Raw genomic sequence first — 17,920 nt, 5'->3', positions numbered from 1 at the left:
CATCAAAAAAAAAGGCAGGGCTTTTTTTTTTTTTTTTTTTTTTTTTGAGCAAAACTGAATAGCTGTCTGCCAGCTCTGACCATGTCAGCAAATGAGCCATTAACCGAAGGCAGAAGAGGGTGAATCAGTGACAGAAGAGGGTGAATCAGTGACAGTGAATCAGTAATTAAGGCTCCCATTAACAGTCCTGTAACCAACCCAGCCTTCTCATAACTATTTATTTCAATGAAAAACAAATTAATAAAAGAAGAGCATGGGAACTGATGACGAGTGCTTTATAGTAGGAATCATAGATGGCATTCTACTCTGCCTTTGAATTGTGCACAGAACTCTGATAGCTAGAATGGGAGTTATATACAGCATGCAATACAGCATAAAAATAAACCACTACGTGACTAATCCTGCAGTTTGGGTGCTAGTTAAATTCACTTTGATTTAAAAAAAATAAAAGGGCAATATTTTGGGAGTCAGTGAGGTCATGCATTTTGGGCCTAATCCTGCACTTATGAATGGGACTTGAATGGGACTGCCAACATGCATAAAGTTACTCATATGCATAAACATATTTGTTGGATTGGGGCCATTAATTGTATATTTCACTTTAATCATTTTTTTCCCATTTCCTAATACTGTTTTTTCTCCAATCTTGTCATCATTAGAAAGACTTAAAGTACAATAATTATTTAGATATTTGATCTAGCTGATTTCCTTACTTTAGAGAGAAATTTATGAAATAAGGTCCAGTTCCTACAAATATTTATATGCTAACGATTTTATTGGAGTCTAATTAGCAGTTTTTCTAGGCAGGCATTCAAAGCAACTTTTTAATAAAATTGTAAGTCCACTACTCTCTCTCTCTCTCTCCCTCTCTCTCTTTCCTTTTGTTTCATGGCTCTTGGTTCCTTGGCTATTACTTTGCTTTATTTCATTCACTTCAGATATTTGAAAAGTAGATTCTAAAAAGCAAAGTTCCACTGCTTACACACACACACACACAGAGTATACATATGTTAAATAGGCTATTTTTTAAGTGCATACTTGTACTGAGGTTTTACTTAATCATTTTCTAAGCAGTTTAATATATTCTATATTCTGTTGCTGAGGTCACTGCACTTCTCATCTGTTGGAGAGAGGAAGCCTTATTGTACACCTGAATAATACAGTTCTCTCCCAAAGTGTGCTCTGTACTAGCAGCAGATTCCTTCCCCTCCTCCTCCCTGGCTTACCGAGAATGAAGGCTCTACCCATTCCCCAACCCTAGCCACCCACTCCCTTCCATCTGCATGGGAGAGGGAGTAGTGGCCCCACAGAGGCTGCTTGTCCCACTGTGCTTGACCCATGATGCACCAAGCCTCATGTGTTACACCCCTTTACTCTCCTGCTCAGCAATGTAAGGGTGGGTCACAATCTTGCTCTTTAATGATACCACTAGTAGGCATAGTCCCAAAGAGAATATTTGATCTGAATTCACGGCCTGTCTCTAAACTCTGTCTTAAATACACACTTTTCAGTAATCCCATTGAAATCAACTAGGGTGACCAGATAGCAAGTGTAAAAAAATCAGGACAGAGGGTGAGGGGTATTATGTGTCTATATAAGAAAAAGCCCCCAAAATCGGGACTGTCCCTATAAAATCAGAACATCTGGTCACCCTAAAGTCAACAGAGTTACCCATGAAAGGGGAGAAGTATTTGGCCCTAGATATAGCATAAAAGTAGCTGGAAAGAACCAAAATCATGTATATGATTCCATCCCAAAGGACTACCCAAAGACCCAGAGCCTGTTCTCAGTGAAGTCAATACAAAACTGCAAATTAACTTTACTGGTAAAAGGTCGTACTTCAGTGCATACTATATGTATTACTACTACAGCAAATTCAGGTTGATTGAACCAGCAAATTTGTTGATTTCAGCCAATTATTTCAGTCTGAATGAAAAAAGAAAACATTTTGTAAATGTTGAAATGAATGGAATATTCTGGGTGGGTCTTTCCTAATTTCTCTCTTTGAAGCTGTTCCACTTTATATAAAATACTTCAATAGTCACAGAGCTGGGTCAAGCTAAATCTTTCATTCAACCCAACATGAAATTTTCCCAACTTTTCAATTTGCTGATAATTCTGAAAAATTTCAGTTTTCGTTCCACCTGAAGTGAAAGGTTTTTTTGATTCTCCCCCCCCTTCACCCCTGCCAAGGAACCACCAGTGAACCAAAAAATCAGTTATTTGCCCAGCTCTTTTTCTGATAATTGATCTTTGAGACTCAGTGTGGTATGTAATGTAAAAAGAAAAATGATGTATGAATAGTTGTAAATAAGATTTTTTTAATACCTTGCAATAATTGTTGTCTTTTACATACATTTCAATATTTTTCACATGATTACATTGGGGATCATGAATTATTTATACTTATGTTTTTAATGAGATATGCCTGAATGTTCTATTAAAAAGAAACATGTTGCTTGCTTAAAAGATGTGTATAAGAGGCAGCAGCTTTGCCATATAACATTGAAACTCCAGTAAAAAGATGATATTTATGCATGCACAACAAATATCTTCTGTAAAACAAAAAGAAAGGGAGTACTTGTGGCACCTTAGAGACTAACCAATTTATTTGAGCATAAGCTTTCGTGAGCTACAGCTCACTTCATCATATGCATTCCGTGGAAAATACAGTGGGGAGATTTATATACACAGAGAACATGAAACAATGGGTGTTACCATACACACTGTAAAGAGAGTGATCACTTAAGAAGAAAAGGAGTACTTGTGATACCTTAGAGACTAACCTAGTACTCCTTTTCTTTTTGCGAATACAGACTAACACGGCTGTTACTCTGAAACCTGATCACTTAAGGTGAGCTATTACCAGCAGGAGAGCTGGGGGGCGGGGGTAGCTTTTTGTAGTGATAATCAAGGTGGGCCATTTCCAGCAGTTGACAAGAACGTCTGAGGAACAGTGGGGGGTGGGGCATAAACATGGGGAAATAGTTTTACTTTGTGTAATGACCCATCCACTCCCAGTCTCTATTCAAGCCTAAGTTAATTGTATCCAGTTTGCAAATTAATTCCAATTCAGTAGTCTCTCGTTGGAGTCTGTTTTTGAAGGTTTTTTGTTGAGAAATTGCCACTTTTAGGTCTGTAATCGAGTGACCAGAGAGATTGAAGTGTTCTCCAACTGGTTTTTGAATGTTATAATTCTTGATGTCTGATTTGTGTCCATTTATTCTTTTACGTAGAGACTGTCCAGTTTGACCAATGTACATGGCAGAAGGGCATTGCTGGCCACATGATGGCATATATCATTGGTATGTGAAATGGCCCACCTTGATTATCACTACAAAAAGCTCCCCCCGCTCTCCTGCTGGTAATAGCTCACCTTAAGTGATCACTCTCTTTACAGTGTATATGGTAACACCCATTGTTTCATGTTCTCTGTGTATATAAATCTCCCCACTGTATTTTCCACTGAATGCATCCGATGAAGTGAGCTGTAGCTTATGCTCAAATAAATTTGTTAGTCTCTAAGGTGCCACAAGTACTCCTTTTCTTTTTGCAAATACAGACTAACACAGCTGCTACTCTGAATTCTGTAAAACAGAAATTGCAATAAGTATAATGAGTAAATGACCTATGTCTGTAGCTCAGCTGGACTCCTTCTGAGTGGAACAGTTAAGGGTAATTAAAGGTAACGAAAGAAGTCATGTTTCATAAGTATAATATCAAAAAAATCCTTGTTAACTTCTGTGGTTTCTGTGCTCCCTTTACATCTCTGTTTAGGAACATCACAAATCAGGTTGCCAAGTGCCTAAGAAGTATTCTAAGTTGTGAAGTTACCATCTGATGAGGATCTCATTGTTTAACATCCAGAACTGAAATATTTTTTATGTTTAATTATATTCCTGTGCGAGATGGGAAAATACTTCTTGAAAATTGGCTGAAAAGAATTTAACCGTTTATTTTAAGTACTGATACTCAAAAACATTGCTTTACTCTTATCTTAATACACAGTAGCATAAAGGGTCTAGGCAACTTATATCCTTTGGGGACTAGTATATACCATGTAAGGCCATGATCCAGCAAACTGATCCATGCAGACAGTACTCTGTGTCTTCAGTGGGTCTCTGTGCTGACATAAGCATACACTCACCTAGATGAGAGTGCAAGATCAGGGCCTAAGTCACTTGCAAAATTGAAAGGTCGCTTGATATAGAGGGAGGAGACAAGTAGAGCAGTACTGGGAAGTGAAAAAAAAATTTTGCCTCAAATCTGTATGTGTGTTGTGTTTCAAGAATAACTGTTCTCTGTGAAGATTTCTTAGGAAATTACATGACTTTTTCCCTCAGAAGTTACTGTACCCAGGGAAAAGAAGAGAGAAGAGAACTGAAATATAAAAACAATTTGTTCCAGTTACTGCTTCATGAATCTTGGGTCCATATACTACTCTTGATTTGTATGCAAAATGGTAATGGATGTTGATGAGAGTCGCATGTACAGATTTAAGACAGCATATATAGCCTTTAATGCAGAACTAAAGCAACTGCTAATTTTGAAAATGAGTCCTGTAATATTAAAAAAATTAATAGTTTTTTGGACAAAACTTGTATTATCTTTATTGAGAATTCAGTGAATTCAATAGTCGGACATGCCCAGCCTATATAGATCAGTCATATCAAAATTTAGATTAATTTTGTCATGAGTCATGATATGTACCATTTCAAATTCCAGCAGACACATGGATCAGAATATTCTTAACGAATTACTGTATTTCAATTTAAGGATGGTTTTCACTCTTTAGCATGTAAATGTGCATGGTATGTGTTCTTCTATAATGTGGGAGCCCTTGTCAACTGTCTCTTACTTGATTGTTCTCAGATGACTTCTGCTATTCTTTCAGGAAAAAATGTTATTACACTGACTGGAGGAGCAAAACCATGGGCAGGTTGGTGGGTGATGCATAGCTTCTAATCTTGCGTATAGTCACCTGCTAAACATTAGCAGTTGTAAATTTATCCAAAGGAACTAAAACCATGAGATTTGATTAATGGAAACTCAAAATTGTATTAACACAGATAATGTCCTAAAATAGTCAACTGTTACATGATGCAGTACAGTACAGCTTTGCCAGTTCTCACTTTGCAAGTGAAATACTTCTCATACCAAAACAATGGTCTCATTCAGCCTATGAGCAGAAATTTAATATCAAAGACAGCATTGTAGTGAGGCCTCTGGTTACTAAGATTTCATTGTTGCTTTAAAAAATATACTTTTTACTAGCAAATTAGGTCTTGTACTAATCAAAACTAAACTCCAGTTGTTGAACTAGGAATGTGAGCATGCAAATACACACAAGGTTCACTTTATGCCTGTGAGTAAAGACCTAAATTTAAAAGTACACTTTGTGATGCAGTATCCATGAGCTTTTGTTTCATATATTTGATGGCTAGCAATAATAAATAAATAAATAAATAATAAAGGTTCTTTGACTCATTGTGTGAGTTAGCAAGGTTCTACTATATTTCCAACATACGCTCCGTTCTAGCATTATGGGATATTAATTTTCCATAGAGAAGCACTCACTTGTAGAAACGGTCGCCTCAAGAGCTGGTGAGACCTATTGCTCTGTTCCAAAATGTAAGTGACAATTGGAACAAGCTTATGGGATTTCTAGACTAATTTCCATACCAAAAATGTCTGTCCTAATGCTTATGAGTAAGCTTGGAAGGATTAGATTTGTATCAGTAAATGTCGATAAACATCTAGTTCATCCATATACACACACACACACACCAACAAAAATATTTCCATCGAGTATGATCAAAATCTGCAGAGAGACAAAGTAAGAAAAATGCAGCTTAAGAAATTATTGAAATTTGATTTAAGGTTTTATTTGGTATGTTTTTATATGTGATGTTGACAATTTGTATTGTAACTGTTATAAAGCTCTAACTTTTTGAATCTCAACATCTACTATCATTAAAAACATTTTCTAATTCCCCATAATTTCCTGCAACTGTGAAAATTAAATGGATAAAAAAATTTAGATGCTTAAAACCCATAACTTTGCACTACTGTGAAAATTTAAATTGATAAAATTAAAAAAAATGCTTAAAAATAAACATTGATATCCATTGAAATTATAAAAAAATAATAATGGAATTCTGCTAAGCATATTTGAGCCAAATATCTACATTTGCTTGACAATTAATCATTATTACTATAGAGCCTCCAAGAGTGCAAATCCTGCCAGAGTTCACTATTTACTGTGCAGTATTCAGATAATATGTTGTTGGTTGTGCAAGACGACCAGTTAACAAAAATAAAAAAGTACAAAATATCACTGAATTGCAAAATTTGGTTCAGAAATCCACATATTTCAATAGTAATATTAGACAAAAATAATTTATAACATAAATTTACAACTGCTTTTCTCCTCTTCCCTGTCATGCATGTGCTTGCTTTATTTTAATGTACAATTCAAAGCAAACCACTTACATTTTTGTAATATTAAGGCAAATGTAACAGGGCTATGCCATAAAACAAACTTACAAACGTAGTTCCATACTGAATTCTTCTGGGGATTTCTCGGTGTAATAAAAACTTGAACGTTAGGTGGATTTATGATCCTATTTAGTAACACAGGGTATCTAGAATATGCAGTTGAAATCAACCCGATTTCTAAGAGTAGAGTAACAAACAATATTGCCATATTTGCATTCAGGAAGGAATTTTCCCCCAGGTCATATTGGCAGAGACCCTGGTTGTTGGTATTTTTTTATTTGTTTTGCCTATTTCACAGCATCGAGCAAGACAGTCACTTGCTGGTTTGAACTAGAGTAAATGGTTCATTCTCTGTAACTTGAAGTCTTTAAATCAAGATTTGAGGACTTTAGTAAGTCACCCAGCATGGCTAAATTTATGGGTAAATTACAGGAACTGGTGGCTGAGGTTCTGTGATCTGCAATGTGCAAGCAGTCAGACTAGATGATCATGATGGCACCTTCTGACCTTGAAGTCTAGGAAAACTTTAATATTAGAGACAAACACACTTACATTTTTCTATGAAATTTGTTTTGTGAGAAATTAAAAAAAAACGAGAGAGGGAAGTTAAATATTTTGCTGCTTTTTTTTATTCCAACATTTTAAAAGAGTAAACACGTTTTTAAAAGAATTGCATGTTCACTCTTACTGTTGAAAAGTCCAAATCTAAATAAGAAAACTAACCCTAAAAATGCACACAACACAAAATTTGAAAAATAAATCACATTGTTATAATTTTTTTCAGTATGTGTGCATCACTGTCCGTATTACCATAATAAATTTATAAATTGGCAAACTGTGACCTATGAACATAAACATAGGTCATAGGAATGACTGTTTTATTAAAGTAGAGTGCACAAGAACTAGAATAAAGAACTAAATTAAAATGAATATTTCTTATCACTCCTACTTCATTTTTAAATAAAAGATTATAGTTTACTAGACTGTTTTGCATATTGGGGACAAATTCTAACCTCAGATGTATCTGCACAGGCAGGATTTGATTTTTAATGCCCCAGTGTCAGATATTTTAAAAATTCATGATGATATTAATGTATTAGGACTAATTCTGTAGATGTTCCACACTTATTCAGTCCTGTATATATAATCATAATCACTGCAGAATTGGACCTGTTGTTTAGAAAAGTTCTGTGCATGCACACTCTTCATTTTTGTCACCCCAAATTTACTTCAAATTTGGCATATTAAAAGTATGCAAAATGGGTAATTTTACTTCACAGTCTTTATCCAAGGTGAAATACTGATATTTCTTGCAGCACAATGGCAAAAATGTCAGTTTCAGCTCTTGGAGTAGAGCAATGGAAACGGGAGTGTGTTTTTTAATTAATTTTTTGTGGTGAAATATAAGGCTCTCCCCTTTCAGAAAATGTCATTAATTCTAGCTTTAAAAATGCATTTGTTAGTTAGTGAACCCCAATATTTTATACATCTCTTTGTAGTATGTGGCTTTAGGGCCTGATCCAGTTTTCATAGAAATCAATTGGAGTCTTTCCACAGACTTCAATGGGAGTTGGATTGCGGTTATGACACCAGATCTTAAGCTGGTGTAAACTGCCATAATTCCATTACGTTTAATAGAACTATGCCTGTTAACACCAGCTAAGGATCTAGTCCAGAGCTTACAGATAGATAACCATTCTTACTTAGGAATATGTGTATTTGTAAGTAAAGAATGTGATGAATTCAGAGCTGTTACAGAGTCCAGTCCTGCAAGTTCTCCATGAATGGGACTTCCATTGAAGTCAATGAAATGCTTACAGGATCAGAGCTCTGTTGTCTATGGGATCAAATATCTGTGTTTTTACCAGCTCATTTATTAAATCACTCGATTAGCGGAATATGTACCTGATCATGATGTCCTTGTACTGTCACTTATATCTCCACATTCTACAGGAACAGCAAGATCATACTCTATAAGGGTAAATAATTCATACTTTAAAAGTCTAAAGGTAAATATGTTGCAACATATCAGATAAAGAAAACACATATCAGAAATTGTCTGAATTCTCCCAGACTTCAGACTAGATGACCTAAAAGATTTTTGTTTGCCTTTTGTCTCTGATTCTTCAGACAGACTAATTTTTTTTCTTTTTTCTTTTAAGACTGATATTGAGGAAAACACCAAAATAAATTATTCTATACACACAGAAAAATGTTTACATAATATTTTAATTCTGGTTTAGGCCCACAAAATCTGGGCAATTATAATAACACAATTGCCATCTCTAATGGAAATTTTTACTAGAGCTGGGCAAAATTTTGCAGATGAATAGTTCATTTTCTGAAAAAATTCAGTTTAGGGTCTATATAAACTAATTGTGAATTCAAGTTGTCAGGGTTCCCTCCCTATTCTGAACTCTGGGGTACAGATGTAGGGACTGGCATGAAAGACCCCCAAGCTTATTTCTACCATCTTAGATTTGAAACTTCCCCAAAGTGCAAATTCCCTTCCTTGTCCTTGGATGGTATTGCTGCCACCACCAAGTGATTTAAACAAAAATTGAGGGAAGGTTCACTTGGAGCCCTCCCCCCCTAAAATATCCCCCAAGCCCTTTCACCCCCTTTCCTGGGGAGGCTTGAGAATAATATACCAGCCAATTGCCTTTAAGTACAGACCATACCCTTTATCTTTAGGACACTAAAATCAATCAGGTTCTTAAAGGAAGAACTTCATTATAAAAAAAAAGTAAAAGAATCATACCTGCAAAATCAGGATGGAAGGTAACTTTACAGGGTAAATAAAAAGATTTAAAACACAGAGGATTACCCTTTGACTCTGCTTCCCAGTTACAAAACAGGAATGAAATTACCCCTTAGCATAGGGAAAATTCACAAGCTAAAACAAAAGATAATCTAACGCATTTCCTTGCCGTTACTTACAATTTCTGTAATTTTAAACATTTCATTTATGGTATGTTCATTTCAGGTATGTTTACAAGAGATGTTTTACCTGCCTGGTCACTCTCTCTCAGTCCAGAGAGGGAACAAAACAAAGAAAACACAAACAAAATCTCCCCCCACCCCAGATTTGAAAGTATCTTCTTTCTTTATTGGTCATTTTGGTCAGGTGCCAACCAAGTTATTTGAGCTTCTTAACCCCTTACAGGTAAAGATTCTGTACAGCTGCTCAGGAGGGATTTTATGCTACCCTTAGCAGTATGTTTATGACACAAGTCCAATTTGGTGAATTGTTCTGGCTGAAGAAAATCATTGGAAATGTTTGTTTCAACATTTTGAAAATGAAATTATTTAACTTTTTGTTTCAAAACTATATTTCATTTTTAAATTTAAGTAGATGTATTAAAAGGACAGGGTTAAAACACTTGAAAATGAAACCAAACAGGGAAAAAGTTTCAAATGAATCTGATTTGCCCCCTGAACAAAAATACATTATTTGCTCAGCTCTAGTTTTTACTTCTAAGTATTAGAGAGGATACATTCCAACCTTCCTTCATCAGAAGTCTGCAGAATTGAAAATGACCTAGCTTACATGTGAGTTGCAGTACCTGGGTATTCTGGTGCTTCATGTACTTAAGTCATATTTTTGATGTTGTTCCATTGTGTATGAGTATGGTAACATGCAGTTTTTTATGTTCAACATCTGAATTTTGGAGTATTAAACCATTTGTGGGTCATAAAAGCTGTTCCTGGTTATGATATAAGCATGTTTAACTTTATGATTTGTTTCCATTCGTTTGGTTTATTTATTGCAATATCTAACTACAGAATAAACTATATGTTTATCTGTTTATTTTTTGTTATGAGAGTTTCTCCACAAGCCCCATAAAAATTAACATATAAACCGAGACCTGGGTTTTCTTTGAGCCTATTTACTTTGAATCTCTATAACATCCTTTGCGGGTCTAATGTTGATAAATGCATTGTAGAGCCAATTTTGAACATAATAACTGTTGTCGTTGCCCTGTTCAGCTGGATACTGCAAACCCTTAGCCTGACTTGACTTAAAAGAAAACTTATTGGGAGAGTAATCACTACTCACACAAGGAAGACTTTTTAAGGTCAGCCCATAAGAGCCTTCATGCAACCCACATATCTACCAAACTCAGGTTAGATAATGGCACTTGGTTGCCCAGTAAGATTATAAGACACCATTAAGCGATCACAAATTATACAAAAAAGAATGAATGTAAAATTGCAGAAAAGGGAGTGTGAGTTAAATAGAATCTCATATCGCCTGTCCTCACGTGGCAATTGGCTAGTAGCAGGTAGCATGGAATGTCTCAGTATACCATTTCCATTTCCATTACCATTTCCATTTTGTAAGTGAATTTAATGCTAATGTAAGGTGTCTGACTGGTGTATTTGCAGGTGTAATCCTGGAAATTGGAATAGTCTTTGTTCACAAGACAAGTTCAGCAGGAATGCAATTTGCCTACTAATGTGCCTCAGCCTTGATGTAGAGAACGTCCTCTAGATGTAAAATAGTTCAATCTGGAAATGCATCCTTTAATCTTCCATTGACAAGTGTGCTAATTGTGGTGCTAGTATGTTTCTATTGATGTGGACATTGGCCCTCACTCAGTTGCACAGATAATAGGTTATAAAGACATGACCAGCTGAGACTGGATTCACACCCTATAGATGTGGGAATCGAGGGATAGCTCAGTGGTTTGAGCATTAGTTTGCTAAGCCCAGGGTTGTGAGTTCAATCCTTGAGGGGGCCATCTGGGGCAAAAATTGGTGATTGGTCCTGTTTTGAGCAGGGGGTTGGACTAGATGACCCCCTTCCAACCCTGATATTCTATGTGGCAGTCCCGTCACAATCTAGTCTTATCAAGTCTTTCAGAAAAAAAAAACCTGGTTGTTTTAAATATACAGTGATGCTTATTAAATCTGGATGCCTAAAGTTAGGCATGTTACTTAGGTGTAATGGATATAGAAGTATACTAGAATTTTTCTCCTAGGCATTAGCCCATTAATGTCAAGGAGATCAATGAGAGTTTAGCACCTCTGATAATCAAGCTGCTTATTTAGGTGCCTAATGTTAGGCACCAAAGTTTGACCATTTTACCTGGAGACTTTATGTAACTTGATATATCAGTATATTGAAGAAACTTACTGTAAACAAACAGGAAAACTACCTGTGTGAAATCTATTAACATAGAAGATATTAGGATGATGCTGATGTCAGGAACCTTTAATCTGGCCAGTGACAGTTGCCCAATGCTGGACACTATTGAGTATGATAGTTATAACAATGTAAAGAGAACTAAAAGGGCTGGTAATTCTAAGCCAAATCTTTCAGTCGTGAGAGTATATATACTGAGCAAGAGCTGCAAGATTTTGGCCCAGTATTGATACCTAAATAATAACAACAGTGGCAATAATATATATAGTTAAGGGTTTTTTCCCCAAACCAGAATTATTCATTGTTTTTTTTTAAGGAATATTAGGTAAATGGGAAAGTTAGGATAACTCCTGAGATTTAGTCTGAAAGGTTTATGAACACACAATTCTGCAAAAGACTATAGAAGTGCAATTAAGTTGAAGATTTCCGATAGGAATCATACTAATTTAGGGAAGGGATAATTGTCATGACTAACTGAAATCTATTCATAAATGAAGGATTTAACTTTTCTTGATATGTAAGATAATAAAATGCAATGGTATTGCAGAGTAACATTTTATAGTCACTATAAGGGAATTACTATTACAACTGTTAGTGTTGCAACATGGGGTATTTTCAGTTGGAATGTTAACTGTGCTCAGAATTTGTCACATGGAATTTTCCTCCATTGTGGCCTGTCTGATCTCTCCTTCCATCACAAAATCCTGACTTTGCAAGAGTTATTTATTATGGGCCAAATTCTGCCACTTTTACGCTTGTTGAGTCACAATTTAGTGAGTAGTCCCATTGAATTCAGTTGGATTACTCAGGAACTAAGGTACTGCTCCAGTTGGGCAATAGTGTGAGAATCCGGTCCTGTGATTTGCAGTTAAAAGTGTATATTCTTTGTACATTGACATATTAGTCAGACTACTCTTTCACCACCTTCATGTCTTTACTTAAATTTGAGAATCCATAACAAACTTCTTTGTCTGAAACAGAGTAAGAAATTGAATGAAAACTCTATGAATCTCCAGTTCCTTCTCTGATTAACAATTAACATGAGCCATGAAAAGTTGTATATTGTGCGAGACAATTTTTATGCAATAGAAATGTATTTTTGAGCTGAAACATTCTGAAGTCTCCAAGTTTTGTAGTGATCAGTCATAAGATTTTAGTCATAAGTCATAGGATACAGAGGGACCTAGACAAATTGGAGGATTGGGCCAAAAGAAATCTGATGAGGTTCAACAAGGACAAGTGCAGAGTCCTGCACTTAGGACGGAAGAATCCCATGCACCGCTACAGACTAGGGACCGAATGGCTGGGCAGCAGTTCCGCGGAAAAGGACCTAGGGGTTACAGTGGACGAGAAGCTGGATAGGAGTCAACAGTGTGCCCTTGTTGCCAAGAAGGCCAATGGCATTTTGGGATGTAATTGTAGGGGCATTGCCAGCAGATCGAGGGACGTGATCGTTCCCCTCTATTCGACATTGGTGAGGCCTCATCTGGAGTACTGTGTCCAGTTTTGGGCCCCACACTACAAGAAGGATGTGGAAAAATTGGAAAACATCCAGCAGAGGGCAACAAAAAAGATTAGGGGACAGGAACACATGAGTTATGAGGAGAGGCTGAACTGGGGATGTTTAGTCTGCAGAAGAGAAGAATGAGGGGGGATTTGATAGCTGCTTTCAACATACTTGAAAGGGGGTTCCAAAGAGGATGGATCTAGACTGTTCTCAGTGGTAGCAGATGACAGAACAAGGAGTAATGGTCTCAAGTTGCAGTGGGGGAGATTTAGGTTGGATATTAGGAAAAACTTTTTCACTAGGAGGGTGGTGAAACACTGGAATGTCTTACCTAGTGAGGTGGTGGAATCTCGTTCCTTAGAAGTTTTTAAGGTCAGGTTTGACAAAGCCCTGGCTGGGATGATTTAATTGGGGATCGGTCCTGCTTTGAGCATGGGGTTGGATTAGATGACCTCCTGAGGTCCCTTCCAACCCTGATATTCTATGATAAGTGAAGTAAGAGAAAATAAATTTCATCTTAAATGAAAGGCCTTTTCACTTCAGGAGGAAAATTTGTTTCCACTTTATTCAAATGCAGTACTTTACTTAACATGTCAGATGAAAGGTGAAGATTTGAATTTAAAATAAAAAGACTAATTTCTGTATTTTCTCAAGATATTTGTATTTTCTCATTTTGACATGTGGGAGGGGAGAGAAATTGGGGTGGAGGTATACTGGGAAAGGATCTAAAATAAGAATAAAAATAAGAAACCAATGCAAAAATCTGATTTATTATCACAAAATGTTTGAACAGTTTTTTATAAAAAGAAACATTTGATTCTTAGCTTTAAAAAGAATAAATCTGTCCATAAGACAGAAAAATGAAGAAAACACAACCCTTACTTGGGCTGAGTGGTAGTTCATTCTACAAGCAGTCCATCCTGTTCCATGGGTGAAACAACTTATGGAATTAAGTACTAACCAGAATGAGTAAGAGTGGCAGAGCTGGACAATATGTTTGGCTGAAAGAGCGAAGGGAGAATCCTGTCTGAGAACTGTGTTTGTGCTTTATGAACTCAGTTATATTTCTTGGCCCACAAAGTGTAGTAACTGAAATCATGTCCCTCAAATACAATAGACCAGGCCAATGGGAGCTGCTGGAAGCGGCAGCCAGTGTGTCCCTTGGCCCGCGCCGCTTCCAGCAGCTCCCGTTGGCCTGGAACAGTGAACCGCGGCCACTGGGAGCTTCAATCGGCCGAACCTGCGGACGCAGCAGCTAAACAAACCAGCCCGGCCCGTCACGGGCCTTCCCTGCACAAGTGGCGGAACAAGTTTGGGAACTACTGCAATAGACTAACAAACTCCATGGAAATGTAGACATTTCAAGAATTTGATGTCACGGCGTACTTTAAAGTACTGTAAGGTCCTGATGTGACTCCTGTTGAAAAAAACGGAAAGGCTCTTGCTGACTTCCATGAAAGTTGGATTGGACTCTAGATGCAGTGGGGCTCATTTCTCTTCTCACACTAGCGTAAATTAGCAGTAACTAAGTTGATGCCCATATAATTACACCATGTGAGAGGAAAGTTAGGCCTACTATTTCCAAACACAATCCATAAATACTAAATTTAATCTATGCTTTGCACTAACTGGCAGCAAAAATGTGTTTGCAGTATGTAAAACCCTAGTAGGAGATAGACTAATCTGAAAAATAAAATCGTATGGCCTCATCCTGCAAACGCTTACACATGTGAGCAACTTTATTCCTGTGACTCAGCTCTATTCGGCTCAAGTGTACATTTGCAAGACTGGGTCTTTCAGCAGCAGCAGTGGGTTTAGGGGTGGTTGTTTTTTGGTTTTTGCCTTTTTGTAATTTAAAACCAGACAGCTTTTTTGGAAAAAATAAATAAGCAAATATGCAATTGGACTGTGGAACTTTATGCTTCTAAGTGTCACCCTGAAACTTTTTTTTTTTAGTGTTAGATTCTCCCTAAAAATGAAAAATTAATGGAAAAGCCTGAGTGCTTATACTGTGCAGTTTAAAATAAGCTATTTTAGCAATCACACTTATATTCCTCTTTTCTTTCAGCTTCATTTCATGGGACTATTTTCATGGCAGATGCAAAATATTTCCCCATAACTGTAACTGCTAGATGCAAATGTCCTGATTAGGATTATATGAGAGTCTGGCTCTACCTTTTAGGATTTTAAATAATAAATGTGCACACTATTTTTTTTTTATTTTTTATTTTTGGTAAATAAAAGCAGTAGTTATTGGCTTTTCTTTTGTACTGTGTTTCTTTGCTGATTGTGAGAGGTAATTTTTCTGAAGAGCAGTCTCCCTTTCTAAATTCAAATTGCAGGTGCAAAATTCATGCCTACATTTTTGCTCCTATAACAAAAAAGTGAGCTTATTCCAAGTAGTTGTATCTCTGCCTACCATACCCAATTAGCAGTTTAATTGCAGATGTAAATTAGATAGTTGTAAGAGTAAGTACTCAGATTTGTGTCCTGGATTCATTTTGTGGGTACAAAATACAGATGCAACTTGTGGAAACCCAGGCCTTAAAATATAGCTGTAGTTTGGATGTCTTGACCCTCAGCCATGCCTCCAAAAATATAATATATCATAACATGAGACGCAATCCATTATTCCTTGAACACACGAAATTCCCATTCACTTCAATGGGAGGAGAGTTTGGGGGTGCAAGGAATACAGGATCAGGCAAATCTGAAGGGAGGAATTGTCATTGCTGGGGAATTAAGTAGATTACCTAGTAGATCTCTTCCATCTCTAATTTCTATAAACTGAGTTCTGACATCCCTATGTAAGCACATCTCTAATGGAGGAAGTCAGGGAGTCTTGCTTATATAAAGACTAAGCACAGACATAGAACTAAACCCTATGATTATGTGATAACCTGAATCTCTAGAAGATTGAAGAAAATTATCATCAGTTTTTATCTAAATGCTGACACTAGGACAATTTTTCGTCTTTTGCTCTAAAGTATTCTTATTTTATTTGACTTGTGGTTATACTCTGAAGGGATATAACAATATGTAGATTTTGACAGAGCTCTACAAATCATATGGAGTTTTAATTAAATGTGGTCAGGGACCAGGTTCATAAATATACAATTAAGGACTATATTTTTAATTCTCACTTTAAAAGAGGGAAATTTGCGTATGAGGTATCTAAAGGGTTTGTGTTTATATCTTAGAGTAAGCACTCGATTGGGCCATTAAGCATATCCTTGAGTAAGGGTGGACATTGTAATTGCTCTTCCAAACGAGCTACCTTGGGAAGGAATTGCAATTCGGAGAGTCATTGTGTAAAGCAGTATGCTATTAACTTCCTCCTAAGTGTGCTACTTTAACATGGCCAAATCCTGCCACACTTGCTCGACAAAACTCCTGTTGATGGCAGTGGGAATGGTGTCTGAGTGAGGTCCAAAAGATCAGGCCACGAATAATATAAGCATTGACTTTTTTATTTTGTTTTAGTAATTTAGAAAAAATAAGCACACTCTTGCTTTCATTTCAAGCTTATAGTTCATTCTCATCCAGCATATTTAGCTATGGTGGCAACAAAAGCAATGTGCAGCTGGGAGCACAAATCTAACTTGTCATTGTTCCAGTTTGCAGAGGAATATCAGAGAGCTGAAAAGTTGGTTGCCCAGAAATCCAATGAAGCTTGACAAGGAGGCCCTCCCTGACCTGGAAGAGACAGATTGTTATACAGCACCCTTTAGCCGGGCACGGATCCACCAGTAAGTGTTGGTGTGGGGAATGCAGCAGCAGAGGTCCATGTTTACATTTTATTTTCTCATTTCTTCTCTCCAGGTGACAGAAAGGCAATCATTAACAGATGGTCACTGACAAATACATGGTGTCAGGTTTGCTGTTTCCTGTTGGTTTTCTCTTAGGGCCATATTCTGTCCTCTGATACTCACCATTGGCTTCCATTGATGGCTGTTCAGCAGTAGAGTGTAGGGGCAAAATTTGGCTCCAATAGAGCACATGCTATTCTGTCTCTTCTTACATTATTAAACACACATACTCCAGATTTGTTTTTGCATATTCAACAAACAGCTGAAACAGAAGGAAATGCCTGGGAACAAGCTGAAAACAGCAACTTTGGATTTTAGCCAGCTGTCTACGCAACAAATGCGCCCGCCTCAGATATGTATAGAAGACCCTTAATCTTCTATACGCAACCTAAAAACTGTAAACATATCTGTTCAAGCTAACGTATCATCTCTGCTTTTGCTGTACTATGGAATAATGCTCCTTGTTTATAATGCAGAATGCAGTGATAGACTTTAAAATGATTTTAATGTATTATGCCTCTTTTATCTTTTATTTAATCTTAAGGTAAATATTTTAATAAAGTAGAATTAAAGCTTGAATTAATTCTCTTGAATGGAGCCATAAATTCATGTGAATTCTAGTGGAGAGCACATGATACTGGGAGCAGCTAAATTCTAATCCCACCCAGTGATTCACTGTGTGGCATTAGACCAATCACTTAGGCCAAAAATTTCAAGTATTTTTTCACACACACAGTCAACCTGTGGAACTCCTTGCCAGAAGATATTGTGAAGCCCAAGTCTATAACAGGATTCAAAAAAGAACTAGATAAGTTCTTGGAGAATAGGTTCATAGATGGCTATTAGCCAGGATGGGCAGGGATGGTGTCCCTAGCCTCTGTTTGCCTCTGAAGCTGGGAATGGGCGGCAGGAGATGGGTCACTTGGTGATTACCTGTTCTGTTCATTCCCTCTGGAG

General features: G+C 36.8%; 1 protein-coding gene across 12 annotated transcripts in view; it reads left to right on the top strand.

Annotated features, from left to right (window-relative positions):
* Positions 1 to 17,920, top strand: part of ANO3 (anoctamin 3) — a 403,981-nt gene that overhangs the window by 303,290 nt on the left and 82,771 nt on the right. For 11 of the 12 annotated variants that reach the window (XM_073347809.1, XM_073347803.1, XM_073347805.1 and 8 more), the window contains 2 exons: positions 4,895 to 4,939; positions 16,772 to 16,903. In XM_073347809.1, coding sequence (XP_073203910.1) covers positions 4,895 to 4,939; positions 16,772 to 16,903 — 177 coding nt within the window. The remainder of the gene's footprint in view (positions 1 to 4,894; positions 4,940 to 16,771; positions 16,904 to 17,920) is intronic. The other variant, XM_073347804.1, reaches the window with a different exon arrangement.

The sequence above is a fragment of the Lepidochelys kempii genome, chromosome 6 (genome assembly GCF_965140265.1).
Source record: "Lepidochelys kempii isolate rLepKem1 chromosome 6, rLepKem1.hap2, whole genome shotgun sequence".
NCBI lineage: Eukaryota > Metazoa > Chordata > Testudines > Cheloniidae > Lepidochelys > Lepidochelys kempii.
The sequence above is the reverse complement of the archived record's forward strand: the minus strand, read 5'-3'. Positions and strand labels throughout refer to the sequence as shown.